The 22,877-nt window shown below is 41.0% G+C and overlaps 1 protein-coding gene across 1 annotated transcript in view; it reads left to right on the top strand.

The window, feature by feature from the left end:
• ZFHX4 (zinc finger homeobox 4) overlaps nucleotides 1-22,877 on the top strand; it is a 181,087-nt gene that overhangs the window by 151,962 nt on the left and 6,248 nt on the right. The window contains exons 6-10 of the mRNA XM_049633231.1: nucleotides 3,451-3,567; nucleotides 9,810-9,943; nucleotides 10,217-10,417; nucleotides 11,187-11,304; nucleotides 11,845-17,277. Coding sequence (XP_049489188.1) covers nucleotides 3,451-3,567; nucleotides 9,810-9,943; nucleotides 10,217-10,417; nucleotides 11,187-11,304; nucleotides 11,845-17,277 — 6,003 coding nt within the window. The remainder of the gene's footprint in view (nucleotides 1-3,450; nucleotides 3,568-9,809; nucleotides 9,944-10,216; nucleotides 10,418-11,186; nucleotides 11,305-11,844; nucleotides 17,278-22,877) is intronic.

Genomic DNA, 22,877 nt, shown 5'->3' with positions numbered 1-22,877 from the left:
AAGGAAAGGAAAGGAAAGGAAAGGAAAGGAAAGGAAAGGAAAGGAAAAGAAAAGAGAGGAGAGGAGAGAAGAGAAGAGAAGAGAACAAAAGAAAAGAAAAGAAAAAAAGAAAAGAAAATTGGAAAGTTCTACAGGACCCAAATGCATTTTAAACTTAAGTACATTCATGTCATAAAGTTTAACATATGAATAAATACTGATTTTTACATTCCGCAAGGCAAAACACTAATTAAAAATACATGTTCTGTAAATACAACAGTGTTATGAAATGTTATAATACTTTCATTATTGTTATTTGTAATCTGTTAGTGAAGAAACCTATTGAAAATGAAAACTGCTTTAACATCTTCATTTTGGAATTTTGTATAACTTAGTGTCTTTATTTTGGAATTTTATGGATTGGAATTTTATGGAATTTTCCTTCGTTTTAAGGCATTCCTTTAATACATTAGTATTACATATGAATACATTAATATAATATACATATTTTGTGTCCTATAAAGCATCTTATATTTTACGGCATTTTACTGTTGAGGTAAATGTGGTACTTGAAAATTACAAAGTAGACACTCCTTCCCTTAACCCCAGATCCAGCCTACAGTTTTCCTAGAGAAAGCTGTTTCTCCTCATTAATATTCTTGACTCTAAAGTCTATTTATAGAATGAATGTCAAATTTATTTCAAAAGCTCTCTTTACGAATGAAAGTGAGGCTCTTTTTTTTCTGGCTTGTATGAAACTTTATGGTGTATATAAGTCACCCTTTGATTATTTTTTGCGTGATTAGAAATTTGCAAAGTTCTATGGCTCCAAAGAGCCTACCTGTAATAAACAGCTTGCGCCTTCCAAACCACAAAACAGGTCTGAATTGCTTGCGCATTAGAGCTAATTGCCTGCCTACTTCAAAGGAAGAACCAGAAAAGAGAGAGGGGAAAAAAGTCACAGAAGCAGAGGCAGTGCGGGCAAATCCGCCTCTAGAGGTTATGAGTTGTGGCCTGGAAGAGTCAGGCCAAGTTATGGCCTCAGAACTGCTGTTTGCGATTAAGTTGATGGGGAGAGTCTACCCCACAATCTTTCCCTGCTGCTGACACAGAGTCTTTGTTCACATTCAGATTTCTCAAACTGTTGCCAGGGTCAGGCTGAGGTCAGACACCACAGTGATGTATAGAAGAGCATGTCTGGGAATTTCTCTCACACTTAAAACACATCCTGGAAAATGAAGAAGACCCTGCGAAAACCGTCCGATGAGACCCAGATTATACTGTAGTTTTGTCTTTTAGTGCCTTCATAAGTTTTGTTTTCTTCTCCTGACATGCTATGTTTTATTAATGTGAGTTGCGATAGCCCTTACAATTTTATGTCCCCTCAAGATAAGGACACTCAGTAGCACTCTGACACTTCATTTTCCAGCCCTGGGGGAAAGGTCCAGTAAATCTACTCAAAGAAGTGTTGCATCCCTTCCCCAGGACGAGTTGAAAAGTAATTGCCATGGGCTGTCGTAGGTGGAGGGCCTGACACTGGATGTCATGTCACATGTGTGCACTTGGCAGGAAACAGCCCCATCCAGTCATGACCTCAGCCTTCCAGCCCCCCAAACCAAACTGGCCACGGTCCCCACCCAGGCTGGCCCCTGCTGGGCTGAGGGAGCCTGTGTTTGATCAGTAATTATCGCTGATGGGGGGGTGAAAGCAGGCTAGGGCCTTAAGAAGTGTTGATTCTCCCCTCTTAGAGGAAATATTTCACAGGTATTTGCCTGAAAGGGAAGCTTCCCCCACAGTCCTCAGATGACTGACCCCCTCCCCCACGGACCTCAGCTCTGCTTTTGTGCAGTGGCAGAGTGCAACTATGGAATAAATGGATTTGTGTGGTGCCTTTGAGGACTCACAGTTGAAACAAATTCTTGTTTCAAATTTATTAAATGCCCTTGTTTTCCCCTCGGCTTTTTGGAGTTTCCCCATTGAGCCCAGAAGTGCCCCCTTCTGTTGTTTCCTGCTCGCACAGTTGTAGAGCAGGGCCGGCCGGTGAGGCACTAAATAGCATTTTTTTTTTTGTGCTCAGCTGCTACATATGACAGTGGATATTTCATTCTGCTGTCAGAACGTTATTAATAAAACATGGGGTGTGGAGAGGGCCACGATTTCCCCTTTCAATCACTATAGCATTTGCAATGAAAATTTTATGCAGTGTGTAATTTTCAGTTAATGCTTGACACTTAAAATGTCCGCAGCAGCGTTTTGTATGGTTATTGAAGGGTTAATTGTATCATGTTCTCTGCATAAAAGCTCTGCTTATCAAAAGCAAATAGAAGAGTGTATGCAAATGTGTGTCGATGACCTTTTGCCTTTCCAGGGTTAATTTATATGGTCATTAAAGATTTTATGAAATTGAGCAGCCTGGTGCTTCAAATCCCATTTTACCTTCTTCTCCTAATTTATGTAATTCCTACCTGAACAGGGGAATATGATTTTTATTTTTTGTGCTGCAATGAAAACAGCATGCCATGCTGTGGGGAGTTGCGAGTCTGGTTATCTGGCATTACTCAGATTGCTAAAAATTCATTAAAATGTGACATCAGCACAGTGAGAGACAAATGATTGCAGGATGAAAGAGAACAGTGGGCCTTTCACGGATTAGTGCTACACAGACCCAGCATAGAGGCTAACTGCATAAACAGATTAATCCACCAGCAGCAGCATAGCTAAGATTTACAGAATAATTAAATAGGGTTGAGTTACTATGAGGATTTCCATGTAATCTAGCTGGTGTGAACCCGTGAATGAGGTGTGGGGTGACGTGGTTGTCATAGAAGAAGTATACCTTCTTATGTCCTGTACTCTGTATAGCTCCCCCTATAGAAACACACACACACACGTGCGCGCGCGCGCACACACACACACACACACACACACACACACCAATGTAACTGAAGTTTTGAGATCCTACTCTGACAAATTCCAAAAAATTCCCCTGGGGCCTGGGGACTGAAGACAGGGGTAGCACCTGTCTTACATTTAACCCATCACGATCACATTATTTCACCAAGAATTTTTCCCAAGAATTGGATTTGTCCTGTCATCGGTCCAAGTCCACAGAAACAGTAGGCCTATGTAGTTTGTAGTTTACAAGTTTCTACTGTTAAGAGGACATGATTGCTGTGCACCTCTTGTTAAATCTTTTCTAGCTTGGACCGTACTTAAAATGCTTTCTCTTATTCTAATTTAGCACAGGCGCATTTCCTCAATGGGTGTGAAAGAAGTTCCCTTAGATGAAAATTTGCATTGGTGCAGTCAGCAGGTTCTAACAGAGACTTTGGAATAAATTTATCTTCTCTTTTCGGAGTAAATGTCTGCAGACGATTCACAAAGAGCACTGCTTTTCCATGGTCACGTTGATTTTAGTGTGCACGTTTCTGGGGTTTTCAATCCTACTGACTGGTCTGTTTTTCTTGACAGAAGAACAGAGTGAGGAGGCTGAAGGAGCCGGCAAGCCTGCCTCAGTGGCAGAGGATGACGAGAGAGACACGTGTGAGAGAGACAACAGTGAAGGCAAAAACTCTAATAAAGATTCTGGTAAGATGCTAGCATCCCTCACCTTTCTCCTCCCACCCCCCACCCCAATCCCGCTGCCCCTCCCCCCCTCCCCCGCCATTCCCTGCAATCAGCCCTTCCTTCACCCCCCACCAAAGCTTATTAAAAGCTTTTATTCATTTTAAACTGTCTGAACATTCCCACTACTATTCATTGCATGTGCATTTTGCATGTGATTTCTATCAGTAGCCTCCCATTGACCTATTTTTAATCATAACCATCTGACAGAATAGATGTGGATAAGTTGAAGAATATTACAGGACGACCAGCAAGATTATTTTTTAATCAAATCAGTTTGTGTGCTTGTAATTTTTTAAGCGCCTTTCATTAATCTTAGCTATACTTGTGATTCCTCTGATGGCATATTAATTTTTCATAAGCACAGGATTAGATATCACTTGAATTTTTTTCATTCAGTCACATGCACCCCCCCCCAAACCACGTAACCCTAAAAATAAATGTTATTTTTCCTTGCTTTTTTACAACCTACACTCAGGAATTTGCTCTTTTTAAGGGCATCTATTTGAGGCATTTCAAACAAAATCCAGTGGAAAAGTTTACAGATGATTCAGCCTAAGAAAGAGGAAATATCATTGAAAAGGGATTAGGTGCTGGGTAATTTTGATCTTCTAGAATAGACAAATCCCAGTAATGAAAGCTACTGTCTTTGAAAACAAACCTTCGTGTCATGACATTTACTTGTGCACAAACAAACCCTAGGCCAGCATCTGGTGTGGATACCTAAGGCTTTTTCTGTGTTTGATTTGGCAAATATATGACTTCATCCATGCTTTGTATGTATGAGATGGAAATCTATGGTCGCAATGAATATTACATTGGCTACTTTTGCTGCACGCTATACCTAGTTTTATTATGTTGGACTCATTGAAGCAGAAGAAGTGCTGAAACGGGTTCAAGCCTATTAGTTTCAGGTACTCATCTATCTTTTCCTTGAATTCCAGTGACAGCTGCATATATAAAGAAGCTTGTTTTCACTATGAAGACATTGGGTTGTGCAAAAGATATCATTTTTACGTGCAAGTTTGTTTAAATCTGAATTATCCCATATTTGTCATTCGGTCTTTGCATATCTAAGTTTTGCATTCCCTTCAAAAATTATTTGAAGGGCCTCTCTGCTTCTTACCCCACGTCGTTCAATGCTGAATTTCTCTCAGGAGTCCAGTGGGAAAGCACCACTTAAATTTGCGTCTAGGATGCAATGGCTAACATATGATCCTAATTTGATTTAAACAAAGAGGATCTGAGGTTGGTATTGAGCCTAAAGCAATGTAAAAAAGGTGCCATAGCTGTATATTAGTAAGCTGGCTCCTGAGGTTACTGACAAGGGGTTTGAAATACCTCGTGATCGGTTAAGGTCAAGGGTAGTGCCATCCAAACCTCATTTGAAAATAATTGGAAATAGCAAGGTAGTCCAAGGATGGACCTCATCAAGGCTAACTGCTTGACTACTTCAGGGACGGCAGGCCTCTGTCCGTGCTCACTGGAGTCCTTCTCACAGTCATCCCCAAAGACATTGCAAAGCATATCCCTCCCATTCTTTAAAAGAATGTGTGAAATACACAGATAGCATATTAGTGTTTGTTAAATGCTCATGTAATACTGGCACACGACATTATGCTTGGTTGTAAATATCTCATGCCTTCCAAAGGAGGGATTCTGGGAATCTCTTGAAAACACATCCAAGCTCACCATCAAGGGAGGAGTCTTATTTGGAATATACCACAGATGCAGGGGCTGTATCTCCACCAGCAGTTCACTGCTCTGTATAAATAATGGACTCAATCACTCCCTAATGGCCTGATGAGTCATTGTCTTCTTGAGCGCCTAATTGTACCATCTAGACAGGGCTTCAGCTTCTGGGAGAATACAGAACGTTGCATAATGTTAGTTGTTTAAAACTATTTTTTGTTCCTGCAGAAATTCCTCCCCAGGTGTGTCTGTAGAGATGAACGTGGAATTTAAGCACCAACTATTAGCAATTACTACCATGCAAATATTTAGCCGCAAAACCTCCTAGACGTCAAGACGGTTCTTGTAACTGACAACTAACGTGAACTTTCAACAAAGTTTTCCACTTTTTAAGTTGAATCTGATTAAGTGAAAACGTTATTACATGGGTTTTTCCTTATAGTATTTCTAATGATTGAATAACCACTTACGTCTCTATTGGCTTGTTTCTTTATGCCGGTGATAATTGTCAAAAAATACCAGCAAACTTATACATTAATGACTATCTTAAAATGTTAGATGGGAAAACAGTGTGGCCCCACTTTAACACAGAAATTTTTAGACAGGAAGGAATCACCACATGTTAGGAAGACCATGTTTGTGTAAGCTGTTGTGCTGTGTTGCTGACATTAATCTCTAGGACTGGAGCTTTCAAGATGAGACTTGGCAATATGCAAGTTATATTTGTTGAATATTCATTCATAATAGAAAAGCCTCATAATGCCTCATTTATATTGTCATTTAAATCTAGTGCCACTTTAGATTAATTATAATCCAAATTATAGCTCTGTGCAGTACAAGAATTAATATAGAGTTTATCCAGATTAATACATTTGCATTGAAAATGTAATATGTCTCTGCCATGGCTAAGGGGACCACTTTTTAATAAGGGAGTAAACATGAGGAAGGATGGAAATTAACCTTCATTATTGCAATTAAAATTATCCTTTCATTCCGGCCTCATTAGAAAGAATACTGTACCAGTAATTATAATTTAGAATTATTTGTAGTTGAATAACATCCTTTGTTATATTCAAGTTTTATAACAGTCAAACTTTATCAAATACATTGATTGATAGATAATTACTCAGTTTTTTGTTTTATTGGTTTTTTTCCAGATTTGTTTTTGAGTACATATATGCTATTGGATTTTCCTCACTTATTATGAGTATAAACCACTTTACAACCTTCTGTATTTTAGGGATTGAAAATTATTAAGTAGGCAGCATCTGAATCAAAATGAATTATGTCATTTTTATATTAGCCATCTCATGCAAGCTAAATAATCCCATAACTGACAGATAATCATTGGCTCATCTATTTGGCAGTACTTATTTGTAATTAGATTTCATTTTTTAGTTTAAAATGCATTAAAATGGCATTGTTTTTTGAGAATATTGGGATGTCCTTAATAACAGAAAAATGAATTGTGATCTCATTTCAAAATTTTGTCTCGGGTAACAAACAGCGTTTAGTTCAAATAAAGTTGCGGACATAAACTATGAGTAATCACAAAACTTAATCAAAACCCTCCAAAATTGGCAGGCCCTTGTTTAATATATTTCTAGGATAAGACAATTCAGAAAAAGATCCCAGAGTTGATGCCCTACAATTTATCACGGAGGCCATAATACCTGAGATAGCACCCCTTTGAGTAGAAAAGGCATGTGTGCATAAAATGTAACTTCCATCATCTTTGCAAATAATCTTGATGACCTCCCTTATCCTCAAGAGTCTATTCTTGTTATGTTATTACATCTCAGTTTTCTCTTCTTCTTCTTATCAATGGCATCTATTTCTGGGGTGCTTGGCTGTAAATGGGGGGAGGCAGCCTTTATTTATAACTTCTTTTTAATTTAAAATAAAATGGTCTTTAGGAAGCTCCTAACTTACATTAAGATCATGGTTTAATTAACTAAGTTAATTAGCCAAAAAATATTGAAGCTGACACATATATTGGGTGGAATACTATAGCCAACAGTGACAGCAATGGCTATGAAGTAATGGCCCTAAAATTTAACTCTTTGCTTCCTTGCTACAACACGGTATGTTACTAAATTAAAAAACAGTAGAATATACTGTTGATGAATATTAACAGTATAATATATTGTTGATGAATATTAATAAGGTAAAAATAAGAACATGGATTATTTATACCAAATATTTTCACCAACCTATAGCAAATGTAGTAAATTGTAAAATTTACTTAGTAAAATGTTTCAAACCATGAAAGCAATATTTTTGATCCTTTATAGTACTAACATTAGAATATATAAGCTTATGAAAACAAGGCCATAGCTATAAATTTAATAGATTTAGAAGTTTATGGGAGGTTTATTCTATAGCTGATGTTCCGTAGGGCCCGCAAGCAACCAGAGTCATGGAGATTATCTTTTAACTGGCGTGTGACAGTTTTTGATAGCATAGGGAATTGGACCAACTTATTATTTGGTCATGTCTAATTCTACCATGTACACAAAAGAATGATAAGGGAATATGACATAGTATTACTCTTTTTAAGGGAATGTATTCTTACTCATTAATAAGGAACTCTTTAAGAAAACTCTTTCAGTTCCACAGGAGAAAGCAACTGGTAGACATTTGCTGATTTAAATGCAATCATTTTATAGAACTTGATCTGACACCATAGGGAGTAAGTTTTATTTGCAAGATACTGTATAGCATAGTATCTTCCTAATGTTATTTTTCACACTTTTAAAACAATAGCAAAAAGGCTGTTTTGAGAAGGAAAAACGTATTTTTTGATGCCAGAATTAATTCTGAGATAAACATTCCTGTTTTTGACCTAACTTTTGGATATCAAGTACTTGGGTATTGTTTAATCAATGGAATGAAATTCTTCAGTCAGTCTCAAATTTAAGTTCATTCAAATACAAATATGATAAATCATTTTTTTCAAATATTTACAAAGAATCTAAATTTCTCCAAGGCACATGTATATACAGGACAAATGAACTAATTCAAATAAAATCTAATGTTTGTAAATCCAGAAATCAATAGCAGTGTAATTTGTTGAAACATAGTGCTAATTCTGTACCTACCACAAACCTCGAGGGAATAAAATTATTGTCGTTGTGTCATTTAACTTCTATTTTTTTAAATTTTGGTCTCTTCAGAGTCACCTTACTTTTAAATTTCTTTCTGAATGTGAAATTCCTAAAATTTATATGGTAAAAAACACGCATCTCTATTCAGGTTAGAAAAAGAACATATTTTTTGGTTCGTTTTTACTTTGTTTCCATAACATCCTTGACCTTATTTTTAAATTAAAACTGGGTTATTTTGCAATAAGGTGCAATTTGTTCATTTATATGAACCGTATGTGGATTGAAAAAAAATCAAGATAAATCTTCATGCACAGCATACAATCAGATTACGCCTAGACTCTATATTTACGCGGGGTCTGATAGCAATCAATGGTTTAGCTTCATTGCATTTCAAGATGTATTTGCACCCAGTTGTCCAGTGATAGTGTCCTCACCCTGGAAATAATTTAGTTGCAAATTGACTGGAAGATGGTGAAAATTGAAAGTTAAAATTAGAAATACTCATAATAAACAGCAGAAAAAAGGTCAGATGATGCCGCGCTATGATGAGATTGGAATGGATGGTAAATGAGGTTTTGTGTTTGTCGTGAGATGTATGTGACATGCCTACCCAATGTCGCTGTAATATCCAGCCTCACAGAGGAGATTATCGGGAAAATTGATGCTGGAAAGAATTTTCTGTTAGATTGGGAAATTAGAATTGCACTCTTTTCTTTGATGTGTGTGAAGCCCCTGCACATTACATTGTTCATCTAGGCAAAATTCTAAACCATCTTTAACACCGAATATTCGGATTAACCTCATAAAACAATTGTCTTCTTGAGATCCGGGCCATAATGTTATGTTTACGGCCAACTGCTGAAACATCTGAAGTAAAACGTAAATCGCAAAAAGCAGCGACAGATATGTAATTTTTAAATCCTGTACACACCATGTAATAATATTAGCTTAGTTTCTGAATTATAACTAGTCAGTTCTTCTCAGTATTTTGAAATGTTTTCAGTGTCCAAGGATTTTAGAAGAAAGATAAGTAATTAAATGTTAGTCAAAGGAACTATTTTCCAAGTTAGCATTTGTGAATGGGAGTAGATTAGCTTTAATGTGATAAAGGCATCCTGAGACACCAGAGAGCATGTGTTCTGGATGAATCTTTCAAGGTCACCTAGGGTTATCTAAACATGAGACAGAAGTACATTTTAAAATATATTTATAAAGTCCACTTAGTAGATAAAAAGAAGTGTGCTTTTTGCCTTTTGAGATTACCATCATTTAAAAGTGTTTGTTCAGTCATTTTAGGGATTCAGTGGATTTAGAGTCAGAGCTATTTGAAAAACATGTCATTTTTCAGAATTTGATATTGTTAGTCTTTTAAAATTGAGGTGTTCTATTCTTTTTTTTGGGAATCAGGAATAATCACACCAGAAAAGGAGCTAAAAGTCAGTGTGGGAGGGGGGACCCAGCCACTCCTGCTGGCGAAAGAAGAGGATGTTGCGACAAAAAGATCAAAACCTGCAGAGGACAACAAATTCTGTCACGAGCAGGTAGATACGTTTCTTCCCTTTGCTGTGTAAACCTGTTTATTATTATTATTATGGTGGTTACTGTTGTTGTTGACTGTTATTATTATTATCATTGTTACTGTTGTTGTTGTTGTTGCTCCTGAGGGTTATAGAGCCCCACACGATTTCATGCTGTTGAAGTGTATGTAGATACTGTGATCAGCAGCATAACGAACTCTTGGTGTTACTTCTAATGTTCTGAAGTCATCCGAGGGCGTCAACTAACAGCGGCCATGTTTATTCCATATTCTCCAGTTCTTTCAGTGTCCTTATTGCAACTACAATAGTAGGGACCAAAGTCGTATCCAGATGCATGTCCTGTCACAGCACTCGGTGCAGCCGGTCATCTGCTGTCCGCTCTGTCAGGACGTCCTCAGCAACAAAATGCACCTCCAGCTGCATCTGACGCATTTGCACAGTGTGTCTCCGGATTGTGTGGAGAAGCTGCTTATGACAGTAAGGATACCGCATGTTGATGCACGTGTGACATGTTCTCTGCAAGAGTCTCAGTGCAAAATCTGTAATTGTTGGTTGAGGAATTTATTTTTTCTGCCCACTTAAAGCTCTCTTACAGACTGTGTTATGGAAATCACAACCAAGGCCCATTTGTTCTCTCTTTTGCTTCTGGAGGGGAAAAAAAAAAAAATGATATAAGGCATAGCTTATTTAGGAGCAAATTTTTAAAATTTTCTAAAAGTGTTTATTTTTGAGAGAGAAAGACCGAGAGCGAGCAAGGGAAGGGGAGAAAGAGAGGGAGACACAGAATCCGAAGCAGGTTCCAGGCTCTGAGCTGTCAGCACGGAGCCCGATGCGGGGCTCGAACTCACAGACCGTGAGATCATGACCTGAGCCGAAGCTGGACGCTTAACCGACTGAGCCACCCTGGTGCCCCTTCAGTAGTGTATTTTACCGTCTTACTTTTTATCGGTTATGTTAACTAAATGACTCATGTGGGCGTGCGGAGTTTCAAAATCTCTTGGTTATCATTTTAAAACAACAGACCTACAAAAACCTTCAAATCGTAGTTTAAAAAATAAAAGAAGAATACAGCATCGCAACACCATTGATCTAAAATTCAAAGGGATAGCCTTGGCCTGTAAGATCCACAAAATGTCCCCGCTTTCGTTTGGAAAAATGTTAAGTGGGTTATGCTCCTGCCAAATGCAGATGTGATGGAATCTGATTTCTGGGCTACATTTGACATGAACACCTGTGGTTCTCACAGGTGCCTGTGCCTGATGTGATGATGCCGAACAGTTTGCTACTGCCAGCAGCTGCCTCTGAGAAATCGGAGAGGGACACATCTGCAGCCATCACAGCTGAGGCATCTGGGAAATATTCAGGTACGCCAGCCTGGGAGCAAGATCTAGGGGAAAACACGCTCAGGGGCATGCATTTGTGGGGACGATCCAGGATTGTTACTATCAAAGGTTTTTGTTTGTTTGTTTGTTTGTTTTTAAACATAGAGGGAAAAAACTGTGGTGTTTCCAAGAGTAACATTTTCCAAGGCATATTTTGGATCTATCTGTTCATCTGTTACTGCCCTCGGGGGACTTAAGTGTCGATGACCAAGAATAGTCTGTGTGTCCTAATTCCTGAACACTGAGGTTATGGCCCTTGATATCATGCTGATTGCAGCATACTGTAATTACCTTTGACTTGCCTTTTTTCCTCTCCTGAAATTCCCTGAGGTCGGGGATGATTTCTTGTTCATGCCCAGCACCAAGCACAGTGCTTGGCACATAGTAGTTGCTCAGTAAATATTTCTTCAAAGAATCAACTAAGCGGAAATCTTTAAAGGTTCCCACCTAACGATATTTACCGGCATTTAAGCAGTAGGCTTTCTTCCGGTAAGCGACCTATTTGTGCTTTCTTCTACACAGGCGAGAGTCCAGTGGATGACAAAAGTGCGGCAGGTCTTGACGATTCAAAGGCTAGCGTGGAAATAAAGAGTGAGGAGCAGAAACCAACTAAAGAACCCATGGAAGTGTCAGAATGGAATAAAAATAGCAGTAAGGATGTGAAAGTCCCTGACGCTCTCCAAGACCAGCTGAGTGAGCAGCAAAAAAGGCAACCACTCTCGGTGTCGGACCGCCACGTTTATAAGTATCGCTGTAACCACTGCAGTCTGGCTTTCAAGACTATGCAGAAGCTTCAGATACATTCCCAGTATCACGCGATTCGGGCTGCGACGATGTGTAATCTCTGCCAGCGTAGTTTCCGTACATTCCAGGCTTTAAAAAAACACTTGGAAGCAGGCCACCCCGAGCTGAGTGAAGCTGAACTTCAGCAGCTGTATGCCTCCTTGCCCGTGAATGGTGAACTTTGGGCGGAGAGCGAACCTATGGCACAGGACGACCATGCCCTGGAGCAGGAAATGGAGAGAGAGTATGAGGTGGACCACGAAGGGAAGGCAAGTCCTGTAGGAAGCGACAGTAGCTCTATTCCTGATGACATGGGCTCCGAACCAAAGCGGACCTTACCTTTTAGAAAAGGGCCAAATTTTACGATGGAAAAATTCCTGGATCCATCCCGCCCGTATAAATGTACAGTGTGTAAAGAGTCGTTCACCCAAAAGAACATTCTCTTGGTCCATTATAATTCAGTTTCTCATCTGCATAAGTTGAAGAAGGTTTTGCAGGAAGCTTCCAGTCCTGTTCCGCAAGAAACCAACAGCAGCACAGATAACAAACCCTATAAGTGCAGCATCTGCAACGTTGCGTACAGCCAAAGCTCGACACTGGAAATCCATATGAGGTCCGTGCTCCACCAGACGAAGGCGAGGGCTGCCAAGCTGGAGCCGAGCGGCCACGTGGCTGGTGGGCACGGCATGGCGGCCAACAGTAGTCCCGGCCAAGGGATGCTAGATTCCATGAGTTTAGCGACAGTAAGCAGCAAAGATGCCCACTTAGATGCCAAAGAATTAAATAAAAAGCAAACTCCGGAATTAATCTCTGCCCAGCCTACCCATCACCCACTGCAGTCACCAGCACAAATCCAGATGCAGTTACAGCACGAGTTACAACAGCAGGCCGCGTTCTTTCAGCCTCAGTTTCTCAACCCCGCCTTTTTGCCTCATTTCCCTATGACCCCAGAAGCTCTGTTGCAGTTTCAGCAGCCTCAGTTTCTCTTCCCATTCTACATCCCTGGGACGGAGTTCAGCTTGGGGCCAGATCTGGGCTTGCCCGGCTCGGCCACGTTTGGCATGCCCGGCATGACAGGAATGGCTGGATCCTTGCTGGAAGACTTGAAGCAGCAGATTCAAACCCAGCACCACGTTGGCCAAACTCAACTGCAAATACTACAGCAACAAGCACAACAGTACCAGGCCAGCCAGCCCCAGCTGCAGCCCCAGAAGCAGCAGCAGCAGCAGCAGCAGCAGCAGCAACAGCAGCAGCAACAGCAGCAACAGCAACAGCAGCAACAGCAGGCAGCAAGCAAATTATTGAAACAAGAGCAGACGAGCGGAGCCAGTTCAGACTGCCCTGTCCTGAAGGACGGGCCGTCTTACAAGGAGGCAGAAGAGATTGCTGAAAAGCAAGAAAAGCCAAAGCAAGAATATTCCAGCGAAGGCGAAGGACTCAAAGAAGGCAAAGACCTCAAGAAGCAAAAATCCTCGGAACCCTGCATCCCACCTCCCCGAATAGCTTCGGGGGCCAGAGGAAATGCAGCCAAGGCTTTATTGGAAAACTTTGGTTTTGAACTGGTCATCCAGTACAACGAAAACAGGCAGAAGGTACAGAAGAAGGGCAAAAGTGGTGAAGGGGAAAACACTGACAAACTGGAATGCGGGACGTGTGGCAAGTTGTTTTCCAATGTTCTTATTTTGAAGAGTCACCAAGAACATGTCCACGGGCAATTTTTTCCATACGGAGCACTAGAAAAATTTGCTCGTCAGTACAGGGAGGCCTATGACAAGCTGTATCCAATTTCGCCATCTTCACCAGAAACGCCACCTCCTCCCCCTCCCCCGCCTCCTCTGCCTCCAGCTCCTCCGCAGCCTTCTTCCTTGGGTCCCGTGAAACTCCCAAGCACGGTTTCCACTCCTCTGCAAGCACCACCACCCACTCCCCCTCCGCCACCACCCCCGCCCCCTCCCCCGCCCCCTCCCCCGCCCCCTCCCCCTTCAGCTCCCCCCCAGGTCCAGCTGCCTGTTTCTCTGGACCTTCCACTCTTTCCTTCCATTATGATGCAGCCCGTGCAGCACCCGGCACTCCCTCCCCAGCTCGCCCTGCAGCTGCCCCAGATGGACACTCTGTCTGCCGATCTCACTCAGCTTTGCCAACAGCAGCTCGGAATAGATCCCAACTTCTTAAGGCATTCTCAGTTCAAACGCCCGCGGACAAGAATTACCGACGACCAGCTAAAAATCCTGAGGGCTTACTTTGACATCAACAATTCCCCGAGTGAAGAGCAGATCCAAGAAATGGCGGAGAAATCGGGCCTCTCTCAAAAAGTTATCAAGCACTGGTTTCGAAATACGCTTTTTAAGGAACGGCAGCGAAACAAGGATTCACCCTACAACTTCAGTAACCCTCCCATAACTGTTTTGGAAGATATCCGAATTGATCCACAGCCCTCCTCTTTAGAACATTACAAATCGGATGCGTCGTTCAGCAAAAGGTCTTCTAGAACGAGATTTACCGACTACCAGCTTAGGGTTCTCCAAGACTTCTTCGACACAAACGCTTACCCAAAGGATGATGAAATAGAACAACTCTCCACTGTTCTCAATCTCCCCACCCGGGTGATTGTCGTGTGGTTCCAGAATGCTCGTCAGAAAGCACGCAAGAGTTACGAGAACCAAGCAGAAACGAAAGACAACGAGAAGAGGGAACTCACTAACGAACGGTATATTCGAACAAGCAACATGCAGTACCAGTGTAAAAAGTGCAATGTGGTTTTCCCCCGGATCTTTGACTTGATTACGCATCAGAAGAAGCAGTGTTACAAGGATGAAGATGATGATGCCCAAGATGAGAGCCAAACCGAAGACTCCATGGATGCCACCGACCAAGTGGTGTATAAGCACTGCACAGCGTCTGGTCAGACGGACGCGGCCAAAAACCCTGCTGCCCCTGCAGCGAGCTCTGGCTCCGGGACGAGCACCCCCTTGATCCCGTCACCCAAACCGGACCTTGAGAAGACCTCTCCGAAACCCGAATATCCCACAGAAAAGCCAAAGCAGAGTGACCCCTCTCCCCCTTCTCAAGGCAGCAAGCCAGCCCTGCCATCAGCGTCAACCTCCTCAGACCCACCCCAGGCCTCGGCAGCTCCGCCACAGCCCCAGCCACCGAAACAACCCCCACTCGTCGGAAGACCTCCGTCGGCCTCGCAAACCCCGGTCCCTTCCAGCCCACTGCAGATTTCCATGACTTCTCTCCAGAACAGTCTACCTCCACAGTTACTACAATACCAATGTGATCAGTGTACGGTTGCCTTCCCCACTCTGGAACTCTGGCAGGAGCACCAGCACATGCACTTCCTTGCTGCTCAAAACCAATTCCTCCACTCGCCCTTCTTGGAAAGGCCCATGGATATGCCCTACATGATATTCGACCCCAACAACCCGCTGATGACCGGACAGCTGCTGAGTGGTTCTCTGGCACAGATGCCACCTCAGACCGGCTCCTCCCACGCCACAGCGCCCTCCACGGTCGCTGCTTCCCTGAAAAGGAAACTGGATGACAAAGAGGACAATGCTTGCAGTGAAAAGGAGGGAGGGAACAGCGGTGAGGACCAACACCGCGATAAGCGCTTGAGAACCACAATCACCCCGGAACAACTGGAAATACTCTATGAGAAGTACTTGCTGGATTCCAACCCTACCAGGAAAATGCTTGATCATATTGCACGTGAAGTGGGGCTGAAGAAACGGGTCGTGCAAGTCTGGTTCCAGAACACCCGAGCTCGAGAAAGGAAAGGCCAGTTCCGGGCAGTGGGCCCAGCACAGTCCCACAAACGGTGTCCTTTCTGTCGAGCCCTGTTCAAGGCAAAGTCAGCCTTAGAAAGCCACATCCGCTCTCGGCACTGGAATGAAGGAAAGCAGGCGGGTTACAGCTTGCCACCAAGCCCTTTGATATCAGCAGAAGATGGGGGAGAGAGCCCTCAGAAATACATTTATTTTGATTATCCGTCTCTGCCGCTAACTAAAATGGATCTATCAAGTGAGAACGAATTGGCTTCCACAGTGTCCACGCCTGTGAGCAAAACCGCAGAGCTGTCGCCGAAGAATCTTCTAAGCCCTTCCTCTTTTAAAGCAGAATGTTCTGAGGATGTAGAGAATTTAAATGCCCCTCCTGCTGAGGCAGGGTATGATCAAAATAAAACTGATTTTGATGAGACTTCATCGATTAATACAGCGATCAGTGACGCCACCACCGGCGACGAGGGCACCGCTGAGATGGAAAGCACCACGGGAAGTTCCGGAGATGTGAAGCCAGCTCTATCTCCTAAAGAGCCCAAAACTCTGGATGCTTTGCCAAAACCCGCGACCACACCCACCACGGAGGTCTGCGATGAAAAATTTCTCTTCTCTCTCACGAGTCCCTCCATCCATTTCAACGATAAGGACGGCGACCACGACCAAAGCTTTTATATCACAGATGACCCCGATGACAATGCCGACCGCAGCGAAACATCCAGCATAGCAGACCCGAGTTCACCGAATCCCTTTGGATCCAGCAATCCTTTTAAATCCAAAAGCAACGATCGACCAGGTCACAAGCGTTTCAGAACCCAAATGAGCAATCTTCAACTCAAGGTTCTCAAGGCTTGCTTCAGTGACTACCGAACTCCCACCATGCAAGAATGTGAGATGTTAGGCAATGAGATTGGCCTGCCCAAACGCGTGGTCCAGGTGTGGTTCCAAAATGCAAGGGCAAAGGAAAAGAAGTTTAAAATTAACATAGGGAAGCCTTTCATGATTAATCAAAGTGGAACAGAAGGCACCAAACCGGAATGTACCCTCTGCGGGGTGAAGTACTCTGCCCGCTTGTCCATCAGAGATCATATTTTCTCCAAACAGCACATTTCAAAAGTGAGGGAGACCGTGGGGAGCCAGCTCGATCGGGAGAAAGATTACTTGGCTCCGACCACCGTTCGACAGCTGATGGCACAGCAAGAACTTGATCGTATCAAGAAAGCTTCAGATGTGCTGGGCTTAGCAGTGCAGCAGCCAGGCATGATGGACAGCGGCTCCCTCCATGGCATCAGTCTGCCGGCGGCCTACCCAGGACTCCCCGGCCTCCCTCCGGTTCTGCTCCCTGGAATGAATGGTCCATCCTCCTTGCCTGGATTTCCACAAAATTCAAACAGTAAGTCCTTTCCAGGAGAGTCAGACTAATTAATAAGTTAATATTAGGCAGCCGGTCACAGGTGACCAAGAACGGGGTACATATGGGTCTCTTTTCATTTCAGGAAGTGAAATCTTTACATTATTTGAAATATATATTTTACTGGCTATAATTAAGAACCAGAAAGTGAGTCAACCTGAACGTATACAGAAGAATAAAGACTAGGTGGGTCGTAGCAGTGTCTCAGAAATACATTAATTATCTGTATCATTACACCCTTAGGTCTCAGAAGTATTCTTTTTCTATAATCATTTTAATACTGATTTCAAATGGCATTTTAGCACAAACGTGGCATAATATTCGATATACATATTAATAAAGCAAAGCATTAAATAATACATATTTTGGATCTTAATTTATGTTCTTTCCAAGGAAAAGTTTTGTTTTTGGGGTTTTTTTGTTTTGTTTTTTCTTCTTAAGTACCAGGACGTTCAAAACTTCAAGGTCCTCTAGACACAGGAATTCACCTACGTTACACCTAACAGATAATAAACTTACCTTCAAAGTTTAATTCCTAAAAATATGACTTCTGTGATAATTTGCAATTTAGCATTGCTATAAGATTTTTATTTTTGTAGCATCAGTCGTTTCTTGTTATTTAAGTAAATTTAAAACCTTAGAAATATATTGATATTAACTCTATGACTTTCTATCCCCACGCCTACCCCAGGTCTGTAATTAAGTTATAACTAAACTATAAAGTCGTTTGAGGCAACCCCAGATGATGAACCCAATTCTGTGTTCAGAATTGAACTTATGCAGAAATCGAACTTATGCAGTTTCGATTTTGCGAATAAGAATAGGTATCCAATTATATTGGGTTGAAAAAGCTTGACTGTAGTGCACTAGGCAATCACACAGCCAAACTCACTGTTTTATATGTTCTATAAACATTACATATTATGCAAAACAGAAACAAAAAGGTCCTCTTATAACTTCTTCCTTAAAGTACGTTTTATTTTTCAAATTCACGGTGATGTTTTTCATACAAAACAAAGAAAAAACAGCGATGTCTTCCTTTTTTACAAGGACATTTTGACATTATCTAGAATGAGCTCATTGCAAATCCAGAAAGTTTCTAAAACACACTGAACTGTTTTCATTTTCACAAATTGGACTTTTACATAAATTTCAAACTTTTCGATTTCATCTTTCTCTTATAAAAACCAAAATTGCCATGTGATTGTGGGAAGATACTCCTATTTTAACTTTCAGCTTGGGAGACATGAAAACAATGATATCGAATGGCCCCTTGCCCAACTGCTGTCTCCTCTGGGTCCCCCGTCCCGAATGACTAATTGGCATTGGAGAGAAGCAGAATCAATCTACACACATGGGAATGTGCTCAAGAACGATTCTGCAGTGGCCCTCCCTGTAACTCTCCATAACTATCATACCAACTACTTTGCCTCTAAGTAGTATTTTGAGCTTAATTATCTGGTGGTTATTCTTGGGGCCTTAAAATGTGAGAGCTATAATTGCATGTTTTGTTTGTACATTTATATTAAGTCAGATATAATTGTTTTTTTTTTTTTAATGTTTTATTTATTTTTGAGAGAGTGAGAGAGTACAAGCAGGGGAGGGGCAGAGAGGGAAGGGGACAGAGGATCCAAAGCAGGCTCCTTGCTGACGCCAGTGAGCCCGATGTGGGGCTCAATCTCACGAACTGGGAGATCATGACCTGAGCTCAAGTCAGACACTCAACTGACTGAGCCACCGGGGCGCCCACAGAAGTAATTGTTTTAAGAATAATGCAGTGCTTGATTTTTTTTTTTGCATATGAATGTGTTAGTCTTCCAGTCCTGTGTCACATATCACTGTGATTATTGACACATAGAAAAAGGTCTTATGTGGAAAAATGCCTAGGATCAGTTATGTAAAATAGAGATTTTTCCACATAATGTCTGATGTGGAAAAGCTCCTGTGGGCAGTTATGTAAAATTTACAGTTATGTAAAATATTAAATGAAGTATTATGAAAAATAGAGTATAATTTGATATTTTCCACGCACTAGGAACAGTTTAAGTGTCCGCGTTCATCTACAAGTCTGTTTGGATGGCTGCTGAGTGTGTAGCTACCCCCTACTGCTGAGTGTGTAGCTACCCCCTATACGGCAGCCAAAGCATCTTGTTTTCTCTCCGCTGGATCACAGGCCTTGCTTGTAGAGCGGGTGCTTCCCTGACCGCCCTTCTGATTTGTCACTCTGAAACCGGTACCCAGAGGGCCTATATGAGAGAAGGTGAGAAGGGAGGAGAGAAATGTTTATGAAATACTTAAATAGCCTACCCTTTCTCCTCATTCAACTCACCATAAATATAATTTGCATCCTCCCCCCTGGAAAGGTGGGCTCTGCGTGTAAGTATCAGAGGTGCAGAAGGGTGTTGGAGGCATCTCTTCCGTGAGCAGTATAAACGCATGGGGAACTGAGGAGTCCGGTGCTATGAACTTGTTGCCTTATTCAATCATGGGCCAAAACAGACCAGAGAGTGTCACAAAGAGAAAAGGTCCGTGAACGTACTTGCTAGAATTTGCAACTTCTCTTGCATTTGTTCTTGTTTGCTATGGATTTTAAACATTAACACAGCAGAGGTACCAGCAGGACCCTGTCTGAGAACCTCAGTTCCCCCACTTACAGTTCACATCAGTGTTAGGCTAATTTACCTGCGGTGGGTAACGCTGAATCTTTTAATTATCTCATAAGGTGGAGCTGGGGTTCTCCATCTTTCTATCATCATCTTTCTACTGTGTTATTTGTCATCAAACAAAAATCTCCCTGGCTTTATGGGAGAAGTAGACATACCAGCTAAGTGGAATCAAAAGGAGAAAATGACTTCCTAAGTAGAATATAGCTGTGTTTCTCACAGGCCCTGGGCTCTTGCAACCAGCTTGAAATACATATATGAGCAAACTTTGAGCTTACGACCTGTTCATCTTGGGCCTACATTAATGGGATTTCACTATAGAAAAAGCTTCATTTTAAGACACCCCATCCCTTTGAAGGCAAACCTGAGGGTTTTCATCCTGAAGAAATCACTAAAAAGGAACTCCACGGAATATGAGATGTGCCATGAAGTAATGTCTGATTCCAAAGGCTACACCCCAAATTTGATTTAAGTTGCAATGCATATGTTCAGTTTTAGTGTTTATCAACCTCGTTTCATCACCCATTTTATTCTATTTTGGGTGGAATGGCTCTTCTGGCTTACCAGCTTTAATGCTTACCTTGCTTCCAACAAATCTTCAAATTATTTAGTCTTTCAAGATCGCAAGAAGGCTCTTTCAGGAATAATATACATCATGCGTGCCTGTTTCCTGAATGATTTCCTGAATGATATTCCGACCCTCTCTTCAGTATTACTAATCACTATTACTCATTTGCTAGTAAAATGAATTATTTTCTGCTTAAAAAAATTCCACATTTGTCTTTTTCTATCATGACCAGATGCAAAAAGAGCAAGTGGCAATAGAAAAGCACATGCCTGTATACCTGGAAAAAATTAGAAAAAATTAGAAAATTAGAAAAAATTAGAAAAATTTACATTTTGTCCTTTAGGATGTTGGCTTCCTTTGGCATTTTGCTCAAGATGATTAGAAAAATAACTTGATTTTCTATTTTTAACTTATTTACTTTGTCATTTTCAGCAGCGTCTAATTTTTATATCTTCCATTAGTGTTTGGAAATACTGTCTAACTCAATTTCCTTAAATGGAACTTTAGAACATGCCTTTTGCATTTTTCTCATACTTCAATATAATTTACCAGCACATTTGGGGTAAATCTAGATAAGAGTAATTTTAGCACAATTATCTTTGGCCCCATATACATAATAAGTTTTATTTTCACCTCAAAAAGAAATTTTCCCTCTGGGAAACCTAGATCAAGGAAACCTGGGAAAATAACTATATCTAAGTTCATTGTGAGGCAAGTATTTTCTTCTAAAAGCATAACTTTCAGGAAGAGGCAGCTGTTTCAGGAGAATCAAACCAAACAAACTAATGATAATAGGAGACTATCTGCAGAAAAATGTTTATCTCTCAGCGAAATTTCAAAGAACTGGAATAGGAGTTAGGGAACAGGAACGAAACATCTTTAGCACTAGAACTTGGTAACAGACTTGAAAATTACACATGCATTTAGTTTATAGTTGCCACTTTTTCTCTTCTGTTTCCGATGTTCATACGTCAGTTGGCTACGGCCTGTTTTACGAGCTTATATTTTTACTGTAGGCCCAATGTTCATTGTTCATTACCCTTCGTTTGCATCTCTTCTAAAATGTTTACTTAATAGCCGATTATTTAACTCAGATTACTCCTCAAGATGTTGAATTCCTGAAAACCCCTGCTGGTCTTTGACTATAGGAGTTAGGATTGCTATCACGGTCTTCTAAAAATTTTCATGGCATTTCATTATATGATCTCTCGATAGGAATGCGCAGACCCCATCTGATGGGAAAGGCTGGGTCCACAAGTATTGATCCATTTTGTTTTCTAACTACCACTGCTGTTTTAAGTCTTTTAGTTCCTTAAAATTTCTCATCTTAAATTTTATCATGTCGGACAGGCAAGCCAGCAATTTTCCTAGAGGTAGGGAGCAAAAGCAGTTAGGTGGAGAGAGGTGCAATTGAATATGAAGTCTAGTTGAACTAGACCTAAAACTAAGGCTGGCTTCATAAGTAGGCAAAAGAGGCTGAGTACCAACCAACACAGTATTACTCTAGCAATGCAAGGAAGGTTCTTCTGTCCTTAATAAAGCTCCTTCCACCTGAATCACTCAGGCCTGAAATTCTCTAATTAGATATTAATTCCTTTGACTTAATGAATTATCCTCTGTTAAATGGAAAATAGCATTGAATACCCTGAAATCAGAATACTATAGAAACCCCAAATTACTTAACCTAGTGTATAATAAGCCTTTTCAGAAATAGGTATATTCAAATCTTTGGTTCTTTTCTGGCAAATCAAATTTTATAGAGAGGCAAGTGGAAAGAAGCAAGGCCTAGTAGTGTAGGAATGAAGGCAAGGGATTTGAGGGTTTAGGTGCTCCCCAAACAACTCCATTGCTTCACAGTGTTCTTAGGGCTGGTCTGTGTCCCATGAATCTAAGAAGCCTATCACACCAAACTGGATTAAAGATTCAAGAATTCATTCATTCATTCCTACCATTCCTTTACAAATCTTAAACCATTTTCATTTAAATGTGTTTCCAGTGTGACAACCATTCTTCTGTAAAATGTAAATACTTGCTATCAGTTTCTCCTGGAATACAATGTTATTTTCAAGTTCTTTCTTTCTTTCTTTCTTTCTTTCTTTCTTTCTTTGCATTTAAATATTTGTATTTTTTAACTTTTGAAATTAATTCAATTAGACAGGAACTTTGAGTGGCAGCTATAAAATTTAGTTTCCCCAAACCACATCTCCCATTGAGTCATAGATTTCTCTCTGTCAAGTCACCTAACAGCTTTCAGATTCAATTTTCTTACTTAAAAAAAAAAAAAAATGGAATTTTTAGCATCTGTCCCCACTTACCATTGAGGATATCGGGAAACTGTTCTCTGACATGAT

The sequence above is a fragment of the Panthera uncia genome, chromosome F2 (assembly GCF_023721935.1).
Source record: "Panthera uncia isolate 11264 chromosome F2, Puncia_PCG_1.0, whole genome shotgun sequence".
In the NCBI taxonomy this organism is placed as follows: Eukaryota; Metazoa; Chordata; class Mammalia; order Carnivora; family Felidae; genus Panthera; species Panthera uncia.
The sequence above is the reverse complement of the archived record's forward strand: the minus strand, read 5'-3'. Positions and strand labels throughout refer to the sequence as shown.